General features: G+C 42.5%; 2 protein-coding genes across 3 annotated transcripts in view; one reads left to right on the forward strand and one right to left on the reverse strand.

Annotated features, from left to right (window-relative positions):
• The window catches only part of CDAN1 (codanin 1), a 270195-nt gene extending 266071 nt beyond the window's left edge, over positions 1-4124 (reverse strand). Inside the window, exon 1 of the mRNA XM_030214355.1 lies at positions 4025-4124. Coding sequence (XP_030070215.1) covers positions 4025-4120 — 96 coding nt within the window. The 5' untranslated portion in view covers positions 4121-4124. The remainder of the gene's footprint in view (positions 1-4024) is intronic.
• Positions 4125-4479: 355 nt separating this feature from the next.
• Positions 4480-27808, forward strand: LOC115477393. Of its 2 annotated transcripts, XM_030214246.1 has the most exons (3): positions 4487-5477; positions 22912-23472; positions 27332-27808. In XM_030214246.1, the coding sequence occupies exons 1-3, from the start codon at positions 4871-4873 to the stop codon at positions 27403-27405; spliced, it is 1242 nt and encodes a 413-aa protein (XP_030070106.1). In that variant the 5' UTR covers positions 4487-4870; the 3' UTR covers positions 27406-27808. The 2 variants fall into 2 exon arrangements, with proteins under 2 accessions (XP_030070105.1, XP_030070106.1); XM_030214245.1 differs by lacking the exon at positions 27332-27808 and having other exon boundaries at positions 4480-5477; positions 22912-24162.

Raw genomic sequence — 27808 nt, forward strand, 5'->3', positions numbered from 1 at the left:
AACACCAAGGATATTTCCAACAATCTTGAGACAGTAGCAAAATGGATTTCAGAGAAAATACTTATCAACAGAAATAGAATAAAATAAAATAAGATAAACACATTTTATTGGACTAACAATACATTTTTTGATTAGCTTTTGAAGGTAGCCCTTCTTCGTCAGATCAGAAACCACATCTCTCTACTCAAGAGAAAAATACTAAACTTTAACTGTCAAAATGGACTATATGTTTCTCACAAAGGAAAATACAACCATCCTTGCCACTACTTATTTTCAAAAGGTATACCACTTCACTTAAAAGGACTCAATTAAAGTGCTATCTGTAATGCTAAACAAGCATCTTTTTTTTTTGACCAGCGAAATATGAAGAAAATAAGACAACATGATTCAATTAGCACATCTCATCTTGGATGCTCCAGCACTCTGAACATTAGCCCGTTCTCTTTATAATGGCCCAAAGATATCTTGGATCAAGTGATTAGAATTTAATCAATAATATAGTAGCAAGGCATTTGACCAAGGCTAAGAGATCAGACCATATAAGCTCAATTTTGAAGATACAATGGTTACCCATTGCATTTAGAATTCCTGTAATTTTTTTTGCCTTGACACAGGATTTTGTATGCAGTTAGTCCAGCTTCCTTAGCAGCATACTCATCTCATATTCTCCTACAAGCATACTTTCTTTTCTCAGAATTTGATGCTAGCTCCATCTTCTCAGAAATTCACAAGACTACCAGACACTATTCATTTAGGAAAACAGTTCAATTCCTCTAGAATACTCTACTCTATGAACTTCATAGAGAATATTCTTTTAAAATGTTTGTTAGGCTTTAAGATATAGTAGTTTTGGGGGTTTTAACTTGTCACTCTTATTGCTTGTGGCAGCATTTCACATCATCCATAGATATCCTGGGGCCGACTAATATGTCCATCACATCTTGTCCTAAATTATTTCTAATCTTCTCTCCCTCATTTTTTCTTCTTTTACAGTATTTTTGCAATGTTGTTATTTTTATTTTTACACTACTTAATGTAACAATGGGCAGTATATCAAGCCATAACAAACATAACTGGTGTTCTTTGAGAACATAATACCAGTACTCACAGAGGGAGGATTTGCCTAATGGTTAGAACAGTGAACAGAGAACCAGAGAAACTGGGTTCAATTCCCACTGTGTTCCTTGTGACCCTGGGCAGGCACAAAAAAAAAAAAAACAACAGATTGTGAGCCCACCTGTATGCAAATATAAAGCACCTTGGATGAACCACAGAAATAAGAATCTAACAAAACCGAACCTAAGGTTGGAGCATTGTTTACAAAGCTGTTCTCTACCACACCTGTGAAGGAATACCAAGGTCTGTGTCATCACACAAGGCAACCTCAGTGTCATACAAAGCTTCAATCCGGTTTTCGCCCTCTTCACTCGACAGAAACAGCACTTTCTAAAGTCTGTAATGACCTGTTCCTTGCCAAATCCAGAGGCCACTACTCCATCCTCATCCTCCTGGATCTATCCGCTGCTTTTGACACTGTCAATCATGACTTACTTCTTGCCACACTGTCCTCATTTGGGTTCCAGGGCTCTGTCCTCTCCTGGTTCTCCTCCTATCTCTCCCACCGCACCTTCAAAGTTCACTCTCATGGATCTTCCTCCACCCCCATCCCCTTATCTGTTGGTGTTCCCCAGGGATCAGTCCTTGGACCCCTTCTCTTCTCAATCTACACCTCTTCCCTGGGCTCCCTGATCTCATCTCATGGTTTCCAGTATCATCTCTATGCTGATGACACCCAACTGTATCTCTCCACACCAGACATCACCGCGGAGACCCAGGCAAAGGTATCGGCCTGCTTATCCGACATTGCTGCCTGGATGTCCAACCGCCACCTGAAACTGAACATGTCCAAGACCGAGCTTATCGTCTTTCCACCAAAACCCACTTCTCCTCTTCCTCCACTTTCTATCTCAGTTGATAACACCCTCATCCTCCCCGTCTCATCTGCCCGCAACCTCGGAGTCATCTTTGACTCCTCTCTTTCCTTCTCTGCGCATATCCAGCAGATAGCCAAGACCTGTCGCTTCTTCCTCTTTAACATCAGCAAAATTCGCCCTTTCCTCTCTGAACACACCACCCGAACTCTCGTCCACGCTCTCATTACCTCTCGCCTGGACTACTGCAACTTACTCCTCACCGGCCTCCCACTTAGCCATCTATCCCCCCTTCAGTCTGTTCAGAACTCTGCTGCACGTCTCATATTCCGCCAGAACCGATATACTCATATCACCCCTCTCCTCAGGTCACTTCACTGGCTTCCGATCAGATACCGCATTCAATTCAAGCTTCTCCTTCTTACCTACAAATGCACTCAGTCTGCTGCCCCTCACTACCTCTCTACCCTCATCTCCCCTTACGTTCCCGCCCGTAACCTCCGTTCACAGGATAAATCCCTCCTCTCAGTACCCTTCTCCACCACCGCCAACTCCAGGCTCCGCTCATTCTGCCTCGCCTCACCCTATGCTTGGAACAACCTTCCTGAACCCTTACGCCAAGCCCCCTCCCTGCCCATCTTCAAGTCTTTGCTTAAAGCCCACCTCTTCAATGCTGCGTTCGGCACCTAACCCTTACCGTTCAGTGAATCCAGACTGCCCCAATTTGACTGCCCCGATCGGACCGACCGTTCACTTGTCTATTAGATTGTAAGCTCTTTGAGCAGGGACTGTCTCTCTTTGTTAAATTGTACAGCGCTGCGTAACCCTAGTAGCGCTCTAGAAATGTTAAGTAGTAGTAGTAGTATTAGCATGAGATACCAATTCCTGGGGATGAAGAACTGGAATCCTGCTGTCCTCAAAGATCTTCTTTTTCCAAGCACAGACAGGATAGCTGCCCGTACAGGTTTGAAGCCCTTGTAATAGGCTGCTTTTAAATAACAAGGCCAATTGATGTTAATGGCCCAAACTGTGTTTTTAATGACAGTACACCATTTGCTATTTTCTTTTTAAGATAAGGGCACTATTGCTATCTAGCTTTATTTCCTCATCAGCAGGGGAATAAAACTAGACCAAACTGCCCAGCCAAATTAAATGACAATTTTACAAAGACCTGCAGGAAGCCCATGGGGAAAGCACCCCCCAAAGGAGTATGGAAAGTTAATAGGGAGATGGGGACTCACACCCCCTGCAACAGGACTCTATAGGGACCGAGCTGCTTGCGTCACCAAGGTATCACTCATGAACAATAACTTGGGACTGTCAAGCCATGCTCTACTCTCTACCAGGTCTGATGTGTATATTGGAAATGTGGGACCAAGGCTGTTAGGCTCTAGCAAGCAGTACTGCCTTAGCCTGCACTGCTGGGAGATTGTGCAGGCTAGTGCAACTGGGTCCATGGCTAGAATATATTGAAGCTTTCCACTGAGCACCAGCCTTTATACTGGTGATGTCAGTCCTTCAGTATAGTGCAACTAGGCACCACGAAAAACATAAATAAATAAATTGGTGCTACCTTATACATGAACATCATGGTTTTCCATCCAAACTTCCAAATTCCACATGGGTCTAGCTGCATAAAGTTAAATCATTTTCTGTTTAAAATTCAATCGCGCTACAATTTCACATTTGAGAAACACTTTCAAGTGGCTTTAAAACGTAAAAAGAATTATTCAATAAATTATATCATTGAAAAGGTTTTGTGTAAAGTCTCGAAAGAGGACTAGCGGCCTAGCACAACCCTAAGGAAAGAAGCTCGCCAGCAAAAAGATGCAAAAACAGTTCAGCCGCAACTTGGGACCGAGGGCGTGGGGGTGTCAGCATCTCACAGCGCCTGGCTCCAGGCACATCCTTCCGTTAACGGGAGATGCTATAGAAACGGACGACTCAGCTTTCTGCTACGCTTAACTACCACCCTTTTTCCCATAACTTTTTTTTGGGGGGAGGGGGGTCCTTTCCGTACTGAGCTTACTTTAGTAATACAAAGAAGGTTTTTTTTTTTGTAGGAGGAGGAAAGAAGAGAAGGTGGTTGTTACCTCGGGTACCTGATGTTCTTGGCGCTCTTTTATCCAGCATAGCAAACCACTCACTGACACCTCCTCCCGCAGCACTAACTCCAAAACAGCCGCCATTCTAGCCTAGTGTAAGGGAGCATGCGCGTCACCCCGATCCTGGCAGCAAAAGGCTGTCTACTCAAAGGGGGCGGGACCTGTCCAACCTCCGAGTTGGCTGGCTCCCGAGTCGCTGGTCGAGAACTAATAACAAACAACCGCTTGATAGTCTTCTTAGCTGTTAAAAAAAAAAAAACACCCGCTTAATTGGAGGAACGTATGCGGCAACAGTAGTCACCTCCGAAGGGATGGGTCATGATGGATCTCAGACCTCAATCTTCTTGTTTTTTTTAATAATGTTAAAGTAGCGGGTGGTGGTCAGACACCGTTACCATCAGAAGCGAAGAAAGGAATACCTTCTTCTCGTATAAGGAGTAGGCGGAGCTGCTCGTTATTACTTAAATTTGGAAACGATACATAGTGGTAAAGAAAGCCGGGAAAACAGTGAAGTGTACTGGCGCCACTGCCTCCGAAACAGATTAAAAAGTGGGCGTGCCAGCCTTCAGCGAGGGCGGGGATAGAGCATTCAGATATTCTGATTCAATTTCTGCCTCGTTCCAGGCCAGCCAGTGGTGTTTCGGAAGTTCAGAACCTTAGGGTGTTGCGAGTGCAGTTATCCTTGCTCTGCAGCAAATTAGAAATGGCGAGCGATCTGCGCGATCATTCAGGGCGACTATACGGCACGCTCCTCTGGGATTTTCAGCGGAGGGGCGTGGCCGGTGAGAAGCGCACCCACCTGAACAGCTGCTTCGCCGAGTTAACAACCGGGGCATGTGGCGCGCGCTGCGCTGGGGTTTCCCTTGCGCGTCTTTTTCCTCTCATGCGCGGTATTTGTCAGCGCTGGCGGGGCGGAGCTGGCCTAGCGGCCTGGGGTTTGCATTTCTCTCTGTGGCCGCTGGTGGCTCTACTTCCCGTTCTATTTCTTTTGAATCGTGGAGGGGCGCAGGAAACGGCCCCGGCGCCATGACTGAAGATTCGCCCAAAAGACGCAAGGCTAATTTCAACGAGGCGGAAACGCAAGTGCTGATTGAGCAGGTCCTAAAACACGAACATATCTTGTTCACTGCTGGCTCTCATCGGGCATCCCCTGGCCAGAAAAGACGTATTTGGGAATACATTATGGACAAGGTAAACCTAGTGGCCGCTTGCCCCCGGGAGGTGGAAGATCTGAAGAAGCGCTGGCGAGACCTGAAGAGGCGAGACCGGAGTAAGGTCTGCCGGATCTCCGAAGTGTACGGCGGGGCACTACCTCTACCCGAGGAGATCTCGTCGCAGGTGGACCTGGTGTACGGGCCCGTCCAGCCCGAAACACTGCCGATAGTGGGTGGCTTCGATACACTCGATCTGCCAGTGTTCGCCCCCCCGGTGGAAGACCATGGTGAGTGAGAAGGGGAGGAGGGATCCATATTTATTTTCTTTGGGCTGATGAGTTTTGTGCGGGGAGTAAGGGGGCGGTTAACTGTTAAGCGTAGGTTAGTTTCTCCTGAATAAAAACATAAAAACTTTGTACAATGCACTACGGTTTGGGGGATTAGGTGTGGGAGAGGGAGTTAGAATGCGGGAAAAATCATCGGCCTGCCCTCCACAATGAAGTGTCTGCTAGCAGCCCAGTGTTATGGCCCTTGCGCCTTTCTTGCAGCCGCAAGCCAGTCAGCAATGACAATGTAGAGCTAGTAGCGATTTTCAAATCTCGTTTTTAGACGGAGCCCCCCCCGGCTCGGTACAAAGGGGGGAAAGGAAAAGGATGGGACTTGTGTAAACCGCTTTGACTGTAAGCGGAGAAAAACGGTATATTACATACAGGTACTTATTTTGTACCTTTGGGCAATGGAGGGTTAAGTGATTTTGCTCAGAGTCCCAAGGAGGTGCAGTGGTATTCTCAGGCCCCTGCACTGATCATTGGGCTACTCCTCCACTTCCTCCGCCAACAAAAAACAAAACAAAAGCCCAGAAACGAGAAATGTATAAAAAATCCTGCTTAGTTTTACTTATTTCACGTTGGTGTAGTAGGAGAGTGCAGCGCATGGCACAAGTTAGTGGAACCATTCATCAAACCATTTAAATAATAGCATAAACAGAGGCGGAGATACGGTGCTGATGAGCTCGGGGAGTATGCCAGCAAATCAGACAAATTCGCGATTGTAATGTAGAGGTGAAGTGCTGATCTGGCCATCATTAATAGCACACTGCCTGCTCATTCACCCTTTGTATCTTCGTGATTAAGTAGAGGAGTGTGGTAGCCGTGTTAGTCCACTCTTAAGGTTATCAATAGAAATCAAACAAATAAAACATGGAAAAGAAAATAAGATGATACCTTTTTTATTGGGCATAACTTAATACATTTCTTGATTAGCTTTCGAAGGTTGCCCTTCTTCCTCAGATCGGAAATAAGCAAATGTGCTAGCTGACAGTGTATATAAGTGAAAACATTCAAGCATTACTATGACAGTCTGACAGGGTGGGTAGGAAGTATGCATGGGGACATCAAAGCATGTGATTGATATTCTAACAGGGTGGGGTGTGGATAGGTGAGGGGAGGGTGGTCAACAGAGACATACAGCTTTATGGTTTATAATGGGCTAGGAACCCCAGATCCTTGTTAAGACATTTTTATGATTTGGACGGAGGGTGAAGAAACTCTGAAACAATTTTATTCTGCATTCAATACATACCATCCTACAATCAGATTCAAAATTGACTACTCCCCAGAAAAAGTCAATTTTTTGGACACCACGGTCTCAATCAGTGATGGCTGTATACAAACATCTATATACAAGAAACCCACAGACAGATGTAGCTACCTCCACAACTCCAGCTTCCACCCTTCACATACAAAAAGATCCATCATTTACAGCCAAGCCACAAGATACCACCGTATCTGCTCTGACCCACGGGACAGAGACAGACACCTTAAAACCCTGACTGAATCCTTCAAACAGAAGGGCTACAACCCCAAAATAATCTCCTAGAATATTGCCTCCTCCCTCAAAACACCCAGGGAGAATCTGCTACAGTACAAAAAGAAAAAATCCACAGACAGAATCCCGCTTGTAGTGACATACAATCCAGAGCTGGAAAAACTGAGGAAAATCATAAGAGATCTACAACCTATACTCCAGGAGGATGAATTACTGAAAGAGATATTCCCATCCCCACCAGTACTGGCCTTCCGACAGCCATCCAATTTAAAACACAAGCTAATCAGAAGTAAACTTCCTTCACAGACTGAAAAGGAACAGAAGGGCACACTTCCCTGTAATTTATCCAGTTGCAAACTATGCCAAAATATTTCACAGGACCCCAAAGTCATCCACAAAGGAAAGATATTCAACATAAAGGGATCTTTCACTTGCTCATCTTCCAATGTGGTATATATCATTCAGTGTAAAAAATGTAACGAAGGATGCTATATTGGAGAAACAGGCCAGATGCTTAAGACAAGATTCAATTTACATAGACATCATATAAACAATACTGGTGCCAGCAGGGTTCCCACGCCTGTTGGGCAACATTTTACAGGACCAGGACACTGTACCAGTGATTTCACAGTGAGAATCCTCAAAGGTAACTTTAAAACCATACAAGAACGTAAGACCTTTGAAGTCAGAATGATTGAATATTTTAACACCCAACAGAAAGGACTTAACAAGGATCTGGGGTTCCTAGCCCATTATAAACCATAAAGCTGTATGTCTCTGTTGATCACCCTCCCCTCACCTATCCACACCCACCCAGTTAGAATATCAATGATATGCTTTGATGTCCCCATGCATACTTCCTACCCACCCCCCTCCTCCCACCCTGTCAGACTGTCATAGTAATGCTTGAATGTTTTCACTTATATACACTGTCAGCTAGCACATTTGCTTATTTCCGATCTGAGGAAGAAGGGCAACCTTCGAAAGCTAATCAAGAAATGTATTAAGTTATGTCCAATAAAAAAGGTATCATCTTATTTTCTTTTCCATGTTTTATTTTGTTTGATTTCTATTGATATCTTCGTGATTAAACCTTATCAAATGAACTAAGATCTGGAGAATCTGGGTTTTACCTTCTTTCTCAAATCACTTCTTGTGTTTCTAGTTTGACTCTGGTAGGGCCTCTAGTATAAATACATGGGGAAAATACATAACATGAACATGACCCAGTAATGGTATAATCTAGTAAGGGGAAAGTGAGAGACTAGGTGGCAGAGCTGGACTATGTTTATTCTAACTCTTAACGATTTTTTTTTTTTTGGGGGGGGGGGGCAGTGCCCCTTCATAGTTTGTTTTTGGGGGGAGGCTCTTTGCTGTTGCACATGGACTGTGATTACATTGGCGTAGCCTCATTGTTTAGAGGAGAAGGGATTATGTTGAGAGGGCTAGTTTTACATTCATTGAAAGTAGATAGTGTGGGGGTTTTTTGTATGGATTGCATCGTCTTCATCTTTGTTTCTCTTTATTACATTCATACTTTCTAAATAAACTGCCCCTTCTGTTTGGAATAGTAATCCCTTTAGTATAGTTCTTGGCTTCTGCTATGAGGCTTTAAATGTGAATCTGGCTTAGGAGTTACCAGAGCAGTACCCTAATTTACTTTGACTTTTATAACAATAGAAATAGCCTCTTAAGCACCCTCACATCACATCACCTCATTTCACTTCTTGACCTTTTGTTCTCTGGCAGGCTGTTCTTTTCTGTGTCTTTCTCTCCATTACAAACTCCAGACTATTTAATTTAGATTTTGCTCACACCTTTTTTCAGTAGTAGCTCAAGGTAAATTACATTCAGGTACACTAGAGGGTCCTGCTGAGTTGTCTTGCTCCTCTTCTGAATATTCAGAGGCACTTACCTTTTGAGAGTTGTTTTAAATCTAAAACCATCACTCTTTATGATCAGGGCCCTGCCTTGCATCCTAGGGGATTTGTACCAGAATCTAAAACTATGTAACTTTGTAGACGGTACATTATAAATCTCCTTCAGGGAAGGTGGGTTGGTTGTGGGGGGTGGGGGGGGGGGGGGTGAGATTAACATCTGTATTTAAGAGTTGTAGGGGAGGTGAGATTAACATCTATATTAAGTTGTGTGTGTGTTCTGCTGACCTCAACTTTAATAAAAATGATTACTTGCTCTGCCATCCCCGTCCTACCCATTGTATTTTTATGATAAAACAAGCTTTGCGGGCCTAGCTAGCAAATGATGTGTCCTGCTGAGGTTGTTCCAAAGGGCTGATTGCTGCAGTAGAAAGTTAAGGAGACTGAGGGGGGCCAATGCACAAATATAGCTGTAACAGACCGCTACTGTAGGAAAACATTCCAAGTCACAAACAACTGATGCACAAAGGGGATAGCATGCAAATGAAATGCATGGATGCCCCTTTGTGCATTGGTCACTGTTTGTGACTCAAAAGCTGTGAAATGCAATTGACACAGACCACCACTGAATTTCTAGTTGCATGGGAGGGGGGGTCCAGCAAGCCCCCCAACCCAGGCCCCCCCAAATTCCTGGTGGTTCATTGCACCCCTTCTTGGGCCCCCCTCCCTCAAAACACATCCATAGTGGTCTAGTGAACCCCTCCCCTTCACGTACCTTTATATTTAAATCTTTTTATTGATGATAATCAAAAGATACAGAAGAAAACAAACCATAACAAGAACAGTCTTCAAAATGTTTTGCCAAGCAAAATTTCAAGTCCTCCAACCCACCCCATAGAAAAAGTGTTGAGATTAAGGATCAGAGGGCCTGGATTCTTTTTTTTTTAATTTATAAAAGTTTTTATTAACATATCAAAATAACAACATCTGGAGACAAATACTCCTTGAAAAATTTTCAAAAATAGCAACATTCAAGCAATTTCACAATCAAATTTTTCTCCCTCCCCCCTCCCACCCCCCCTGAGCTCACAATCCCCCTCCCTCCAGCTTCCCAACTCCCCCTCCCCCTTCCCCGTTCGCATCTTGTACCCCAGGTTTATTGCTCCTTTAATCATCTTTCCACATCTCTGCTAAGTGTAACCACTCTTCCGCGTTCGGATTATAGTGTCCCCTGCGTCTATCCGTCAATTTTTCCAACCCCATCATTAACTGAAGTTTGCCCTTCCAATCTTGCCCTGTAGGGCCCAGCTTCTGCTTCCATTTCAATGCTATGGTGGTTTTTGCTGCCGCCAGGCCCATTCGTGTAATTCTATTTTGCCATTTCTTCCCTCCCTTTTTTCCCAAACCTAATAAACACCATTTAGGTTCACAAGAATATTGAATTCCTACCGTTAGTGATATGTAACCGGTAACTAACTCCCAGTATGTCTGTATCTTCGGGCATTCCCACCAGATATGAAAATATGTTCCTTTCCCCTCCTCACACCTCCAACAGGTATCCGAGGCATTAGGATACATAGCCTTTATTAGGTCTGGAGTATAATACCAACGACTCAAGACCTTGTAGGCATTTTCTTTAATTAGGACACACACTGATGCCTTTTTCACCTCTTTGCAAATATTCCTCCATTGTCCCTCATTAATTTCCATTTTAAGATCTTGTTCCCAAGCCTTCATATAAGGAAGCTTTACCATCTCAGAGCCCCTTATATGTTCATATAGCTTTGTGATTCCTTTCCCACCCTCTCCTATTCTTCACCATAAATTTTCAAACTTCTCGCCCTCCAACCCTTTATCTTTAAACCACTTTTCCTTGCTCATGTAATTCTTTACTTGTAAGTATGCATATAGGTCAGTCTGTGGAAGATTGTATTCTTGTTGTAACTGTTCAAAGCTCTTAAGATTCCCCTCCTCCATGAGTTCTCGAAATCTTATCAGCCCCTTATCAAACCACCTTGCAAATGTATTATTCTCCCGCCCACCAGGGAACCCTGGTTCTTGAGTTATCCAGGCATAAGTGGAACGGGTCTGCGTACCCCTCATGTTCTTCTTAAGTTTCCCCCATATTGTAAGTAAGTGGGAAATAAAGGGATTTAGGGTCAGGGATCTATACATGTTATCCGGGGCCGAACCCCACAGCAATGCATCCAAATTACCCTCCTGGACAAAGATCTGCTCAAATCTCGTTACGGGCGACAAGTCCACACTACTCCAAGCCCCAATTTGCCTGAGTTGCGCCGCCCAATAATACCAGGTAATATTTGGCATGCCTCTTCCTCCCTGTTCTATCGTCTTCCACATTATTTTCTTTGATAGTCGAGCTGGGCGTCCTCCCCATACAAACTCCCCCACCTCTGTTTGTATTTTCTGTAACTCCCTCTTAGGGACAGCAATTGGGAGAGTCTGAAAGAGGAAGAGCAACCTTGATAGTATATTCATTTTTACCGCCACTATGCGGCCCCACCACGATAACCATCCTTTCTTCCAATGGATTAAATCTCTCCTGATTGCCGCTATTAGTGGTACATAATTTAACTGGTATAGTGTATTAAGATCACTTGGGATATGTATACCTAGGTACCGAAAACTTCTGTCGGTCCAACGGAACCCGGATCTTTTCATTTGTTCCACCTCCTGCTCTGTTGCTATTATCCCCATGAGTTCCGATTTATCAAAATTTACTTTAAACCCGGACATACTTCCAAACATGTTTAACTCTCTAATAAGCACTGGCAGGGTATTCCCTGGGGAACCAATATAAAATAATAGGTCATCTGCAAATAAGGCTAACTTATGTTCTTGTCCTCCCATCCGAACTCCTTTCACGTCTTTAAGCCCCCGAATTTGTTGAGCTAAAGGCTCAATAGAAATAGCAAACAATAATGGGGATAGGGGGCACCCCTGTCTAGTTCCTCTTTGTATATTAAATATGTCTGACCATCCCCCGTTGACCTTAATTCTTGCTACTGGATGTTCATATAGCCCTTTCACCCATCCCACAAAAGGTCTTCCCAACCCCATTTCTAACATTACTTCCCATAGGTAATCCCATTCCACTCTATCGAATGCCTTTTCCGCATCTATTGTGAGTAGTGTCATGGAGTCCCCCCTTTTCTGCGCTCCCCAAATCAGGTTGAGAGTTCGTCTAATGTTATTCGCCACTTGTCTTTGACGTATAAAGCCAGATTGATCTTCATGAATAAGAGAAGGCAATATCTCACTCAATGTATCTGCCATAAGCTTAGCCAGAATTTTTACATCTACATTCAGCAAGGATATCGGGCGGTAGGAGCCACATAATGTTGGATCTCTCCCAGGTTTTAGGAGCACCGATATTCCGGCTTCATGCATGCTTGGCGGTATGCCCTTTTCTACAAAACAAGCATTGCCCAATCTTACCAGTAGTGGCCCTAGCTCTTGATGAAAGAGCTTATAATATTTGGCCGTGAACCCATCCGTCCCAGGGGATTTCCCCCCTTTCAGCCCTTTGATAACTTTTACTACTTCCTCTAAGGTCACAGTAGCTTCAATTTTCTCCCTCTGTTGGGCCGTTACCCTCCGCAATCCCAGACTCTGTAGGAATTCTCTAATTTCCCCTTTGGAGGCTTTGGATTCCTTGCTATATAATGTCTTATAGAATTTTACAAATTGCTCTCTAATTTCCCCATCTTGGTGAAGCATTGAGTCCTTTGGCCCTTTTATTTTAGTAATCGTGTTTCGAACCCTTCTATCCCTTAGCCCTCTGGCTAGCATTGCACCCGCTTTATTGCTGAATTCAAAGAATCTCTGTTGTAGTAACTGCCTCTGGAACTCCATTGCTCTCAGCTGAATTTTTTGCAGCTCTCCCCTCCACTTTTTAAGCTCCAGTAGGGCCTGGATTCTTATGACCCACTGAATATGAGCAAACCAAAAGGTATTCAAGAGAAAGATAGAAAGAGGGTGGGGAGGCGGCCTACACCAATATCCCACCGAACAGTCACAATGAGTTTAACAGGACATTACAAGTTTGAGGGGACAGTGATTGGATGAATGCATCCTGGACTAATAAAAATTCCTTTTTGCGCTTAGAGGACATGTGAGCTGCTGTTTTTTTTTCCATTAAATCTAAGAAATGAAGTTTATTGCACCAACTCTAGTAAAATGGAGTAGCATCCAGAGGCCGTAGTCTTAAAATGATTTTACCAACTATCCCCGCTTTTAACTTCTTTTTTTTACATTTTGGGCAAATAGCTCTCCCAATGACATAAGATCCCACCAGAGATCCCTCAAAGGGTGAAGAAGAATACTACATTTTTAATATCGGGCAAAAGCTTAGAAGTAGGTATATGAGTAAATAGTAAGGTGCCACAGGTGAAAGAAATAGTGCTTTAAAGGCAGGTGTGTATAATCAGAGCGATCTAATATCCAGTCAGACAGATGACAGCGTAAACAAGCCTGATTGTACCTTTTAATATTAGGGAGACCAAGTTCTCACAAAGGCCAGGAACCCAAGAATAAAAGAAAATGTTTTGGGCTTTGTTCCACTCCAGCAACTTTTGTAAAGTTCGAAGGTCTTTTTCAAGAGATGCAGCGGTAACATCTGTAAGGTAAACAACCATGTTGGAAACTGCATCATACCAAATAACTGAACTCGACCATGAAGACTAAGGGGAAGGCCATTTCCAGCCAAGAGGTAGACTGCAATAACTTTTCAACATTTAACTGATATATTGGGAAGTATGCATTGCCTTCACATATCCTTTAAACAATGGAAGCAAGAGCAACACCCGTTCCCTCCTGCCTCTAGGCTATCCTCAAAATAGTGGCGCCCAGCCCCTGCTCAGTGTATACTGAGATGCACTGGGAGGGGCTAAACACCATATTAGCCTCTCCCAGTGCATTGCAGGATGCACCAGTCAGGGGCTGAGCGCCACTATTTTGAGAAGGGTGGGCCCAGAAGTAGGAGGGAGCAAAGAGGTTTAATAAATAGGAGTGGACTTGAGCCTATAGTCCACTGTAAGCAAGGAAGCCAATTAGGATAGTCAGGTTCCCCTTCCCAGCACAGCCGTCATCGCTGTTCACTCAAAACAAAGCAAGCAAACCTATCAGCTGCTGCATCCACATTGTCATTTTTTTTTATTGTTGGTCCATCTGTAACAAGTCTAAAGCTGTTTCAGTTGGATAGGCAGTACCTTAAAAGGTGAAGGACATACGTTGTTGTTTTTTTGCTTATTGGACAGTGTTTTAATTTATTTGAAAGCTGCCTCTATGTAGATATAACTGTCATGAAATAACAATTGAAAGCACTAAAACAGCTTTAAAATTATTATAGCTGGTAGAAACAGCAATTTTAAACTCTGTATTTTGTGCTTATTTTTCTACACTAAAAACTAAATAAATACACTGTATACAATACAGATGACCAAACTTCAGTGGGGATATCCTTTTTCCTGATGGGTTCATCTTAACTGTTGTAATCTGCCTTGGGAAGCCTGATGTTATAAAGATGATGGAATATATTGAAATTAAATGGAAGTAGAATTAAACTCTCCTTTCATTGGGGCTCATGGAATCATATCTTCATCTGTTTTGTAAATGTTTACGTTTTAGATACACAAAGGGATTATTCTGTTGTTTGAGCATGTTTCAGGGACAAGTGGTTTATAAGTTAAAATAATAATAAAAATAGATCTCTCATTTGTTGAAACGTAACTAAATGGGCAATAAGCCCCTAATGCAGTCCATTGGTTTTCCTATATTTTGATCTTGTGATGCCTTATACTGTGCCAAAACTAGAAATACAGTGAGACAGAGTAAGAGAATTCAGTAACATCCAAAACTTATTTATGTTTTAATCATCTTTATTAAAAGCAAAACATGTTGGTTGATAAGCTTCATACAGAACAAGAAAAAGCAGTAAATCATCTAACATGGCACGATAAAAACTTTTACATACCCCAAGAACCCTTCCCCTCCCTCCCTATAAGCCCACCTGACTGTTTCCACCCACCAAAATAGTACAGCAGATGTTCAGATCAGTAGGACTCATAGCATTGCGTAACAAGCAATGCCTCCACTGTATGCAGATCTCTCTCATGAATATTCATTGTCAATATCCTGACAAACCTGACTGCCTTGGGTAACTCAAGGACCAAGTTATCCTAACTACCATAAGACGCGGACACGGTCATAAAATTAACATTATAATTTTATTTGTATTTGGGTAATAACTGAGAAAATGCTATTAAAAATTATATTACAAAGCATGAAGTTGACTTGGTTAACTTGTGCTGTATATCAACCAGTATTAAATAATAGTAATAAACAATATTAAGTGCATTTTTGTAATATACCACTGCATTCTTCAAAACTGAAGGAGCAAAAAAAAAAAAGCTTTCAAATGCTCCCTGGTTTCAACCTAATACATCTTAAATGTGGGATATGAATGTCATAAATAGTCTGAATGTTGACCACCTGATTCTCATAACATGATGTCTGTTTTAGTGGTCCATTACCAGGAGAAAAAAAAATCTCTGCACGAATATAGCACGTGCTAGGGTGTCCCTGTAACCAGCCCCTCCAACTGACTACTGATTAAGATTTATACAAATTATAACCCTACCTATGAAAAGTTATTCCGTTATTATACTTCCTCTGTGTACATCTGTATGCTGCACAAGTTGGCATGTTTGAAAATGTATGTGAGATTAAATAAAAATGCTACCAACAATAAAGAACGACAAAGTGGATGCAGCAGCTCATAGGTTTGCTTGCTTTGTTTTGAGTGAACAAGGATGACAGCTGTGCAGGGAAGGGGAAACTTAGAGTGACCTAATTGGTTTCAGCGTTCTGGCATCACTTCATCTCCTGTCTGTTAAACCTCCTTGGGAGGGAGTAGGTGTTGCTTCTGCATCCAGCGTTTAAAGGAATGTGGAGGGGATGCGGGTCCACTGGACCACCAGGTTTTTCTTAGGGCCCTGGGAGTTGGGTGGTCCATTAGAACACCAGGGGAGGATTTTGGCCATGGAAAGGGGTCTACTGGACTCCCATTGACTTTTAGGAGGGATGTGCCCAGCGGAGCTTTAGGAAGTACAAGCAGGCAGCTTTTGCAGGGCTCCTCTCCTATAGCTCTACAGCTGTGGTAAAATCTAGCTCATTAAAGGTAGGCACTTGGAGTTAGGTACCTCACTAAGTCATCACTAAAACTGTTGAACTTTATAATAAAGGATGGGGTGGGTTTCGGTGGGAGTTGGAGGATATAACATTGTTACAAGTTTGACATATCATTTGTTTTTATTATATGAGTAGTGTTATTTGATTCTGTTTATATTTAAGACATTGATTGTGTTCACTTTGAATTGTCATCATTAAAAACGTTGCAAACTTAAAGGTAGGCACTCCTTTCTGTGCATTGCAGGGAATGCTCATTATAATACATTTGCATACGATTCTGTGTAGCTGCTACGGCACATGTTTAGAGCCACTCAGAAGCCCTTTGTGTATTGCTCACTAAAAAAATTTACTTTCAATCAGCTACAACCCGTCTAAAGCAAACGTTGCAAGCTCTGTAAGCTTTGTGCATCGGCCCCAGAATGCCTGAGCCAGGGGCAGTTTGATCATTGAGACAATAGGGTAGCACCTGAGAGTCCACTGGTCCTTCACTTCCATCTAGTTTAATCATTTTGGATAAGTGATTAGGGGCCCATCAGTGGAGGAGTAGCCTAGTGGTTAGTGCAGTGGACTTTGATCCCGAGGAACTGAGTTCGATTCCCACTGCAGCTCCTTATGATTCTTGGCAAGTCACTTAACCCTCCATTGCCCCTTGTACAAAATAAGTACCTGAATATATGTAAACCGCTTTGAATGTAGTTGCAAAAACCTCAGAAAGGTGGTATATCAAGTCCCATTTCCCTTTCCCCCTTAATATCCAGGGGCCTAGAATACTGTTGATCTACCCCTGGCCTAAGCAAAGCATAGCAGTCTGGTCAACTCCTTAACACCCATCTGCAGCTCTTCCCTTCCAGCAGTTGTGCCTCAGGACAAGCTTCAGCTGGTGGGGGGGGGGGGGGGGGAGATAGGGGTTAAGAAAACATAATGTCTTGCCAAAAAAAGGCATCAGTAGTGTTGGTAGTTACGTTTGTCTGTGGACTGGTGGTTGGAAAGGGGTGCGTGCCGTAGGGGAATTACTTTGTGTGTAAAAGCACATAATTCCCTAGGGTCTATCATGTTAAGTAATTTTTTTCTCAGAGAACAAGTAAGGCCATACTAGTCTTACTTGTTCACTAGTCATTCACGAAGACCAGTGTGGAAAACGCTACCTAATGTAGTTTGAGACAGCGCTCCTACCACAGTCTTCAGCCATGGTGGTAAGAGGTCAGGCTTGATAGCAGTTCTCTTCAGCACGTTTATTTATTTTTGCTTATAAGGTGCCTTCCCTCTTGGGAGTTTTGGCCTTTGCCCTTCACAATTTTCTCCCTATACCTTTTTCTTAGTTTTCTCCACTTTTAAGGGGTTTTTTTTTTCATTTTTCTTTGGCTCTGAAGGCCTTCTTAGGTCTGAGCACCGGCCAGGTACCATTGACATTTGTTTATTTTTTTCAGGTGACCTTTCCTCTTTTTACCTCACCATTTAGTAGTTTGATTTTGCTTTGGCCATTTTCCCTTCCATATCATCTAATGTTCCCAGTGGCTTTAAGCAGTGTACTTAGTGTAATAGGGCCATCTCTGGGGTGACACCAATTCTTGGTGTATCCAGTGGTTGGGGCCAGACCATAACCATCTAAACTTTGTGTATGCAGAAAAGAACCCAGAAATCCAGAGACTCAGAAAGAAAAGATTTTTAGAGCCAGGTCCAAATCATTGGCACCAGCGTCAGAAACATCAGCCCTGATGGCTACCAGACCCATGTCAGACAGTGGGAGTGGACATGCATCTAATGGATTGCCACTTGCCTTTGCACCAGCCACTACATGGCCCCCGCAACTGGTCAGCATTGGACCAGACGCTGAGAAGGAGTTTGGATTTGACATCAAGCTCGCCATCAGGTGAAGGCCAAGAAGCACAAGCATTGAATATATATATATATATTTGTTTTTTTTGGCAAGTCCACTATGGCACTGAATTCCGCAGGCTGTCTCCAAACCAGGGCCCTAGCCTTTACTGATGTGTGCCCTCGAACCGATCCAGGCCATGCTCCAAGAGCACTTGGCAAGGCTTCTGCAGGGGCGCTTGCAAGGCCCTCAGCCTGTGGTGTGGGCACAGACTCCAGTGCTGTATAGGGCATTAATCTACACCTGCCCATGTAGGTAACCCTTAATGTCAGTGGAGGAAGCTTTGCTGGAGTCTAGGGGTGAACCTGAATATTGGCGCCATTCCAGGCGCCATCCGAAACAGGTGCAAACTCAGCCTTCCCAGGTGGTGTATTTCCCGATTCCAATGCAGACTGTTCATGGGAGTCTGATGATCCAAAGTACTTCTCGTCGGAGGAGTGCTATAAAGTTCCATCAGAACCCTCCCCTCCAGAGGAGAGGTGTAAGTGTCTAACTGAGAATCTCTCCTTCCCTGCTTTTGAAATGGAAATGGTAGCTGCACTCTCTATTAAGTTAGAGATGGAGGATGAACCCTGGGTTGAGATGTTCAAGGTTCTAGACTACGAGTTAGCTCTTAGGTGGTATCCCTCTTCAGAAGGTCCTTCAGGAAATTCAGGTGAAGAATTGAGAGTCTCCTCTATCTGCCCCAGTTATGGCCAAAATAATTGACACCATGTATTGGATTCAAAGTGCACCTGGATTTAATAGGCTGCAGTTGCCTCATTACTTGATAGTTAAATCCATGCTCCAGCAAGCCAGGAACTTCAGGGACTTTGCCTTGGCTCCCTGAACAGAGAAGCCCAGACATTGGATTCCTTTGGACGTAAGATGTATCAGGCCTTAATGCTTATCACCTGTATTCAATCATACCAGCTCTACACAAGTCTTTATTTGCAGGTCCTTGGGGCACAGTATATCTGACTTGGTGAACACTGTCCCTCCGAAGCAGGCCAATTCACTTTGCCAGTTGGCCAAGAAGCAGATCTGGTGTAAATTAAAGCTGGGGCGCTTTTGACATCTTTGACATAGCGTACAGGATCTCTGCTCAGTGATGCGCAGACTCTCATAGCTACATCTCTCTGTCTTGGACCTGGCAGCTCAGCAGAGGTTGGCCTCACCGTTGTGAGCTCCTATTGTCCTCATATTGTGGTTATCGGTGAGCTAAAGCTAGCGATTCCCACATGTAAAACTAGTATGGCCTGCTTGTCCTTGGAGAAAGCAAAGTTACTTACCTGTAGCAGGTGTTTGCCAAGGACAGCAAACCAATTAGTCTTACAAACCCTCCCACCTCCCCTAGGAGTTGGATTTATTAGCTGGCCAAAGCAAAATCAAACTACTAAATGGTGAGGTAAAAAGGGGCAAGCTCACCTGAAAAAAAAATGTTGATTGTAAGCTCTGTCGAGCAGGGACTGTCTCTTCATGTTCAAGTGTACAGTGCTGTGTACGTCTAGTAGCGCTATAGAAATGCTAAGTAATAGTACTGTTGGTCCCATGCTTGCAAATCAGGCGAGAAGGCTCCTATGCCTCAAATTAAAAAAAAAAAAAAACTATACTAGTCAGTGTTTTTTCCACACCAGACTCCATGGATGATGTCTCCCACGTGTAAGACTAATTGGTCTGCTGTCCTCGAAGAACACCTCCTACAGGAAAGTAACTTTGCTTTACTGTAACAGTTAAGCCAACATTTGAGTAATCACCTCTGTCTCAACTAGAGTACTCCAAGAATCGATGGAATTCATGACAGTATTTACAATTTCTTTGAAACCTAGTAGTGTTACTAGGCATAGGCAGCATTATTGGTACAGCTGGCAACACCATAGAAATCTTTAGTGGTGTTGAAGAATTAAAATTAGAACAAGGATCCCTGTAAAAAATAACATTTGGTTATGTCTAATTTTCTTCTTTAGTGTAGAAATGTACATATGATTATAACCAGGGCTGGAAAAAAAGCCTCAGGCACAGCACCTAGTACATACTACTGTGTATAAAGGAAAGGGGGTATAAAAAGGATTAGGATGAGAGGGGGAAAAGAAAGTAGGGCTGCATTTTAATTGCAGTTAACTCTGCTGCAGCGATTAATGCATTAATAGTAATTTGAAAAACGTAATTATATTACAGCGTTTCCTGTCTCTTCCGAACCTCCCTTCCACTCCCAGCCCCTGTTCTGAGTGCAGTCAAACATCTTCCCTTCCCCCCAACCATCTGCCAGTCTGCCTTAAATGCTTAACTTCATTTGGTCCCCAGAAGTGGAAGTGTTGTGTATAAGTCCTGTGACCCCTGATGCAGGTGGTTTTTGTGTTGACACAGTGGCCTGTTCTTCAGCTTTGGTGCCTAATAAAGAGCTTCATCTAAAATTATCCCAGCCTAAGACTTGTGTTTGCCTTTACTTTGATTTGAACTTCTGGAGACCAACAGAAGTCCACTTTTAAGAGGACAGGGGGAGGAGCATAAGCGGCAGACCCATGAGCAGAACTGGAGGGGCCACTGCTGGAAGGTATGGCCAAGGCAGTGAGCTCCAGCAGCCAAGAGAAGAGCTTGGCACAGCTCACCACCAAGTTTGTGGGGGGGGAAGGGAGTTGCTGGACAATGAGAGGGTGGAAGGGGGAAGAAAGATGAGGGAGAGGGGGAGATTTTCATTGCTTTAGGGAAGAGAGGGGGTGGGATTTGCAATACCACCTGTCAGTGGTTACAATCAAAGTGGTTTACATATTATATACAAGTAATTTATTTTGTACCTGAGGGAATGGAGTGTTGAGTGTTTTGCCCAGAGTCACAAGGAGCTGCAGTGGGAAATAAAATACCTTTAATTGTACGATTTACTTATTTTAAACAAAATGCTGCCCTAAAAAAAATGAAGCCAAAAAGAGGGGAAAAATTCAAAAAATATGAAGAGCGCAATAACTTTAATAAAATATTGGGGGGGGGGGGGGCTTAAGTTCCTGCTTGAAAATTTAGATACTAGCATAGTTACCTTATTTGTGTCATTCAGGATACTTCCTGTTAACATAAAATTGTGCTTGGATTACTTGTAGATAAGTTTTCTCCTATCAACTTACAACCCTTTTATTAATCAGAAACTAAGCCTGAAATGGCATCAGATGGAGAACATCACACTAACCTGATGCAATTTAGGCTGAAAGGAGTGATCTTAATAACAGAAATAAAAGTTTAATATGCTGTAATCCACTCTGAATAAGACATGATTACCAGTTAGTTCCTTGTCTAAAGTTTCATAGAAGAGCTGGCTTTGATAATCAGTGTTAGTTACCAATGATTAAGTTTTGCATGACCGTACCTGAGAGCGTTCATTGTACTTTAAATTAGCATTTTTTTTTTCAGACATATTAAGGACACACATAGGAGTGCCAACTTTTGAGTTGCATGTCAGTTTTCCATAGTTTTTTCTAGCATGGCATGCAATCCCTGATTTCCTGTAGAAGGAGGAGAAAAAGTGCCAAGAACTTAGCATACACTGTCCTTTTATAATGGACATATGCCCTGCAGGGAAAGGATAATGAAGACCGCATTTTGTCTCTGCACAATTAGAAATTAAGGGTACCAAAGAGGCTGATGGCCCGATGCTCAAAACCTAATGCCAGAGTTTGTGTATTTCTCAGTGCTCTAATTTCATCGCAGACCGCATTTAAATGCGGTCATTTAGTATTCCCACAGCATGCTTAAAAAAAAAACTGTCAGGTTCGCACCGGCAAAAACGCCGCCAGGTCCAGGGCAGTATTAGAAAGGTTGGTTTTCTCTCCCACCAACCCAACCACCCTGCCCTGAACAGGCTTCCCGTGCAGACCCCCAGACTCCAGCCTTAAAAAAAAAAAAAAGTCCCTGATGGTCTAGTGGACCCTACATACACATACAAACAAAAAGACAGAGCCAAACCCCTGGTGGTCCAGTAGGACCCCTGGCCTGGCTAGAACACACTTCCCACCAAAAAAAAAAAAGTCCATGCTGGTGGCTTTGGCCTCCATGGCCCTAACATACCTGTAGATAGCAGGGAGGAGGGAGCTGGTATCCTTCCCTCCTCCCGAGCAGCATCAAAATGGCAGCGCCCTGCCTAGTGCATTCTGGTAGTATTTGGTAGTAAGGCCCTGCTCAGTGCACCCCAGAAAGCCATTTTGATGATGCCCTGCTGTAGACGCCTGCCATCAAGCTCGCAGTGCTACTGGGACACGTCCTATACAAGTTCTCACATGTACATATTAGGGCAGATGCTAATTAGTTGGAAGAACGACTTCCAGGATACCAATTGCTTGAGATCTGTCCATTATTAATGGCCTAGTTCCCTGGCTTTCAAAAAGAAAATACGTATTCAAAGTATCCATATGGATAATATAAAAACAGACTTCACTAAAGAGCAAAGGTGGCATTGGTCTTTCCATGTAGAAATGGAAGAAATAACTGAAATGAGTAGGTTTTAACCTTTGTCACTCAGCAAGTCCTCATTACAAGCAGCTGCTGTATTCAGCTGTGAAAATGATCCAACCCTCCTCCCAGCTGTAACCATACAATTTTATACACCTTAAAGAAAAGGAATTTTGGATTAGAAAAACAGCTCTACCTTATTCTGTCTAGTGTGGTGTGTGTCCTTTATGACTTTTGTGACCCTATGGCATTAGCTGACATTTGCCAGTTAAATTCTTTTATTTGGAATATTTGAGGGGTCCTTTTTCTAAAGTGTTAGATTTTGCACATACCACAGCTTAAAGTAGAAATGTAATGCAGCAACTATTGGGGGCATGCCCAGCCTTTTCTTTTGCAGGTTTTCAGACCACTGCTCTATTAGGCTACTCCTCCACTGTGTGTGGGGAGATTGGTGCAGAGTAAGAAGAGGGGTTAACAGAACATTTGATAAGGGTTTTCCTTCTTTCCTTTCTGCAGGATTCACTGACGATCCTAGTCCATCCAACCAGTCCTGCCTTGAGCATATGGACCTGAAAGAAGAGATAGTAGTGAAGATAGTGGAGCCAGAAGAAAGTTCTGAGGACACAGCTGTGGTACCCCCTAGTCAGGAACCGCTTCCTTTCCTGGCTTCCCATCACAGTGGATCATCTGGAAAGGTCAAAGCCAAAACCAAAATTCGACCCCAGCCTGAGCAAAATGAGATGACTGAGCAGAACTTGCTGCAACTCCAACAGCAACAGATCCGAGTGATTCAGGCAGGCTTTGACCATGTCAACCACAACCTCCGCCTGTTGCAACATGGGATGCAAGAGCTAAACAACAATCTTAGTGTCATGGCGCACACACTTATGGCCATGAAGAATGTCTATGCTAAAAACAGTGCCGGCTCAACCATCTACTGCAATACTTCCACCCAGACCCCAGCAGGATACTTGAGTCCCAGGTCTCCGAGCGTCAAGGACAACGGAAGAGCTCAGCTTATTGGAAATAGCAGCCGGAGCAGCAGCTGTAGCTCCAGCTCTCTGTCACAAGAAGCAGGTCCTTCAGATTTTCCACCACCACCACCTCTACAGAACATTAAGAAAGAACATGCAAATGGCTGCTATTATTTCTGTTTTGCAGATATGTAATACTGTTATAGTCGAGAGAGCAGCATTTAACAGAGTAGTTTTGGGCTTCAGCCTGCAGTACTTTCTAGCAAATGCCCCTGTGCCACTTCATGTCTGCACAAGGTTGGGGTGGGGGTGGGAACTTTCCACTGCATATGGCCTTTAATAATAACTGACTTCAGACTCCATTACTTAACTGTAGAACTTTTACAGCAGCTCAGCTGTTTGCTCTTTCCCTAGAAATCTCATGTATATTATAGTTTGTGGTTGTGGGCTGAGCTGTCAGTCAAGGTCCTAATGGAACAAAACTATCCACCTCAGGTTTCTCCTGTACTTAGTTTTCATACACTCAGATGAATACTTTTAAAAATAATTTTGATACACAAACTTTGTGGCAGTTACTTGCAAATCTTAGAGATAAGTATAATACTCCTTGAGGCACTTGAGAACAGAGGAATAATTTTTTAAATGACAGAGAAAATTAACTGCTGGCCTTTTGGTACTTGGTTTTATTGTGTTTAAATATGCCAAAGCCACTGTCTAATGCTGTTTGATGCACAGGTTGCTGATTTAGGGTTTGTTTGGGGGTTTTTTTAATAGTTTTAAAAAGAGAGAGAGAGAGACAAAAAAACCCATACTTGTAACCAAACTCTGTGTTTGTGGTCATAGATGTGTTTAGTGCAGCAGCCTTAAGACAGTTTTTTTAGGAGATGAAATTGTATTCAGACTTAGAATGTAACTTCCTTACAATTAGGGTTTGCCTGCATTTTCAACAACAAGTCCATTAGCGCAGGCTTTAGCAAGGAGGAGGGAGGGGGGGGAGAATGAAGATATCAGTACCTTGGCCTGGGCACTTTTTCTCAATACTGCAGCCTTCATCGCTTTAAGTGCATTATAAAGACCAGGGCCCTGAACTGTGTGTGTCTTTCCTGACCATTTTCAATTTTATAGCCAATATACAATTAACTTAAGTGGTAGTATGGGAGTGGGGGAAATACTATTGAATTCACTATTTTTCTGAGGAGGAGACAAGTAGAATAGCTAAGTAGTATGTGGTTTTTGGTGCTTAGCAACCCCTGTGCACCTGTATAAATGTCTGCCTTGTAGTCTGTTCTTTACACAAAGCACAGCTGTCCTAGAGGTCTATTTCTTTTTGCCTTAACACTTAAATGAGGTGCTTCATCTGTAAAATTATGCTAATTGACTCATTTAAATTTGGTGCAAATCATATATGGCTGAGAAAATCTTACTCCATGCCATCACAACACTAACTCCACTTTAAAATGTATAACAGTTAGGTTTCTGCATTCAAGGCATTATTGCACTGCTTTAGCAGGCTTTTCATTACAGAGTAGAAAACCTTTAGGAACCCTTTTACTGAAGCTTAGCGTGCACTAACAGAATTAGCGGTTATGAAGAAGGCCGTAGCTATAACATGGGCTTCTTATGATTTAGCATGTGCTAAGCTTTAGTAAATAATATACTAAATGGATGACACTAACCCATGTTTAACACATTTTAGTAATTTAGGTATCTTACAATTTGCTTTAAGTTGCTATGAGGCCAAATGTACTAACATGAAAATAATTGCATAGATTTGTAAGGTTTATGCAAAATTTTGCTCTGGTTATAATACTCCTGGCTGATCTACAGTTAGCTAAACTTCATGAGAATTTTCATGTGTTACTTAGGTACCAGAACACATGAATAATTTCATTATAATAGTCTCTTGCCTATGTTAGTAGTCTACTACAGTAAATGGTTGTTGCATAGATGTACAAAGCACCCCTATTAAAAGGGGGGAGAAGCACCAAGCATCACCCTCTCCCTGACAAAATCAAGGGCTATATCAGTGCTGTGCCCCTGTATCTAACCTTACCCCATAGTAGGTATGCTGAAGGAGCAATCCCTGCCCCCCCTCCTGCCATGCTGCCACCATCTTAGCAGATAGTACTGGATGCCCCCCTACCCCCCTCCAAACAAAGAAAAAGTGGTGCTATAGTGAGGTTATGGAGCCTGTCCTTAAACCTCCTTTAAAGAAGAGGGAAAAAATTCCAGCAAAATTTCTAATTGCAGTTGTTAATGTTCCATAATGAATAATTCAATGCATTAACTGTTGACGGCTCCATTAGACTAGTTTGCTTTCTAGAAATTTACTTGTTTGCAAAGATCCTGTCATTTTATTAAGTCCTATCTAAAGAGCAGGTGAAGATTAAAAGAGAAAAATTAAACCTGTGGTACATTTTATGGATTGTTTCCAAAATTGTTATGGATCAGACTATTCATGTATAGCAAAGAAGTAGAAGAAAAAGCATGGAAAAACATATAGGAAGTGGAATGGGCCCCACCACTATTTTGCCCAAGACAGCATCAACAACTACAGCGGTGTTGCTTAACCCAGTCAGGTTTTCAGGATGGCCAGAATGGTTATGCAGCAGATAGATTTGCATGCCAGGGAGGTAGTATATGCAACTGTTTCTAATGCATAGTCATTGTGAATATCCTGAAAACATGACTGGCTGGATATGCCCCAAGGCCAGGATTGAGAACTACTGAGGATAGAGCTTGAGGCTAGGGCTCCAAATTGGTTTGCCCACCCCCACCCAAAACAGTGTTCCAATAGCTTGCTCATCCCATGAAATTGTTTGTGGTAACTCAGACAATAGCACTAGAAACCACTTTAAAAATACAAACCAGTGGGTTAAGCCAAATCTCAACCTCAGGATTCTATAACACGCACACTTTCCAACTCTCACAGTTACTGTAATGACCTCCAGTCCACCTTTACTTGTACTGAGCAAGTTCGAATTAAAGCTCAGTACATGAATTATTTACAAGAGCTATAGCAGCTTTACTCTGAGTAAGAATATGTAGAGATTACCTGCAAAACCACCAGAGAAAATTCTTATTAATAACAAAAAAAAAATCCTGGCTAGGTGTAAGGTGACAGAAATGCTGTGTTTTATTTGTGGTACAGATGGAACATGAAAGTTGTGTCTTTACATTTTTCTCTTATCTGCACTGCAGGTAGCCACTGCTTGTGTAGACTAAGATTTAATAAAGAAACATGTTGATTTGATCTAAAATGCATCATCTAATCCAGTGAACAGTTGATGGCTTTGAGACTAGAGACCTTTTTGCTTGCTTCATCAAAATAAAATACAGATTCAGTTGCCCTAAAAGTGTACCTTTTGTAACTGACCCGTCAAATCTTAACATCTAAGCAATTAAGTTTCTTCTCTTTGAAAGAACACAGATTAGGATCAGAGGTAACAGCTTTTTCCTTAAAAACAATTCTTGCAACAATGGATCTAAATGTAATACAGCTTTGTCTGTAAAAAAATATATAGATTAAGAAATTGCAGATAGCACTTCAGCTCTGACTAAACATATGGCAACTGTGATAGTTTAAAGGCAAGTGAAATTCAATGCTTAAAAGGAAGAATGTATCAAAAAGTTCAATCTAAATCTTATCCAGTGCGCTGGTAAAGACATTTTAAACCTTCAAACACTTACAGTAATAAGAGGTCTCTGATCAAAATTTCCTACTGTAATAGCCTATCAACATATACTCTTCAGTCCTAGTACTGTCATTTGATATTCACTTTTTGAGAAGGGTACTAGAATTTTCACTGGCAACTTGATGGAATTAACTTCCACTGCATACAACAGTGTACATTTTATTTTTTTTAATATAGTGCAAGCTTTATTAGTAAGCTAGATTCTGGAAGATAAACCACTACAACACTTTCAAAATAACATTATCTTCTTAACATTCTTCTTTTCAGTTTCCAAGCTGTCAAGCTCAGAGATGTCAGATCTGGATGTCAAGCTTGACCTTGAAAGAGAATATCTGGGATGAAAGGAAGCTAAATTGGTCTGGCAGTGGACATTTCTAGCAGATTTGGAAACCCATCTGCATAGCCAATATGGAGATAGAAGGATTACTACCATTAGTTGTGCTCTGATTTTGGAATGAAACTGAGATTGTGCATCAAGGGGGAAATATCCACAAAAGATATGGACACCATAGTAAATCCCAAGCAGCTGTAGCTAGAGCTTGTTGCCTCTTGTCTGCTACAATAATGCTATGTCTTTCCATTGTGATGGTTAGCCATATGTTTGGTTTGTGGATGAGCCCATTGGTAACATAATGAAAATATTTCAATTCCCATTCTGGGTGAATTTTGAATCTGCTGAGCCAATCCTCTTGAATACTTTGTTTTCTCTTATGTATATATACGTATTGCTGAATAAAATCTTTT

This window comes from Microcaecilia unicolor, chromosome 9 (assembly GCF_901765095.1).
Source record: "Microcaecilia unicolor chromosome 9, aMicUni1.1, whole genome shotgun sequence".
In the NCBI taxonomy this organism is placed as follows: domain Eukaryota; kingdom Metazoa; phylum Chordata; class Amphibia; order Gymnophiona; family Siphonopidae; genus Microcaecilia; species Microcaecilia unicolor.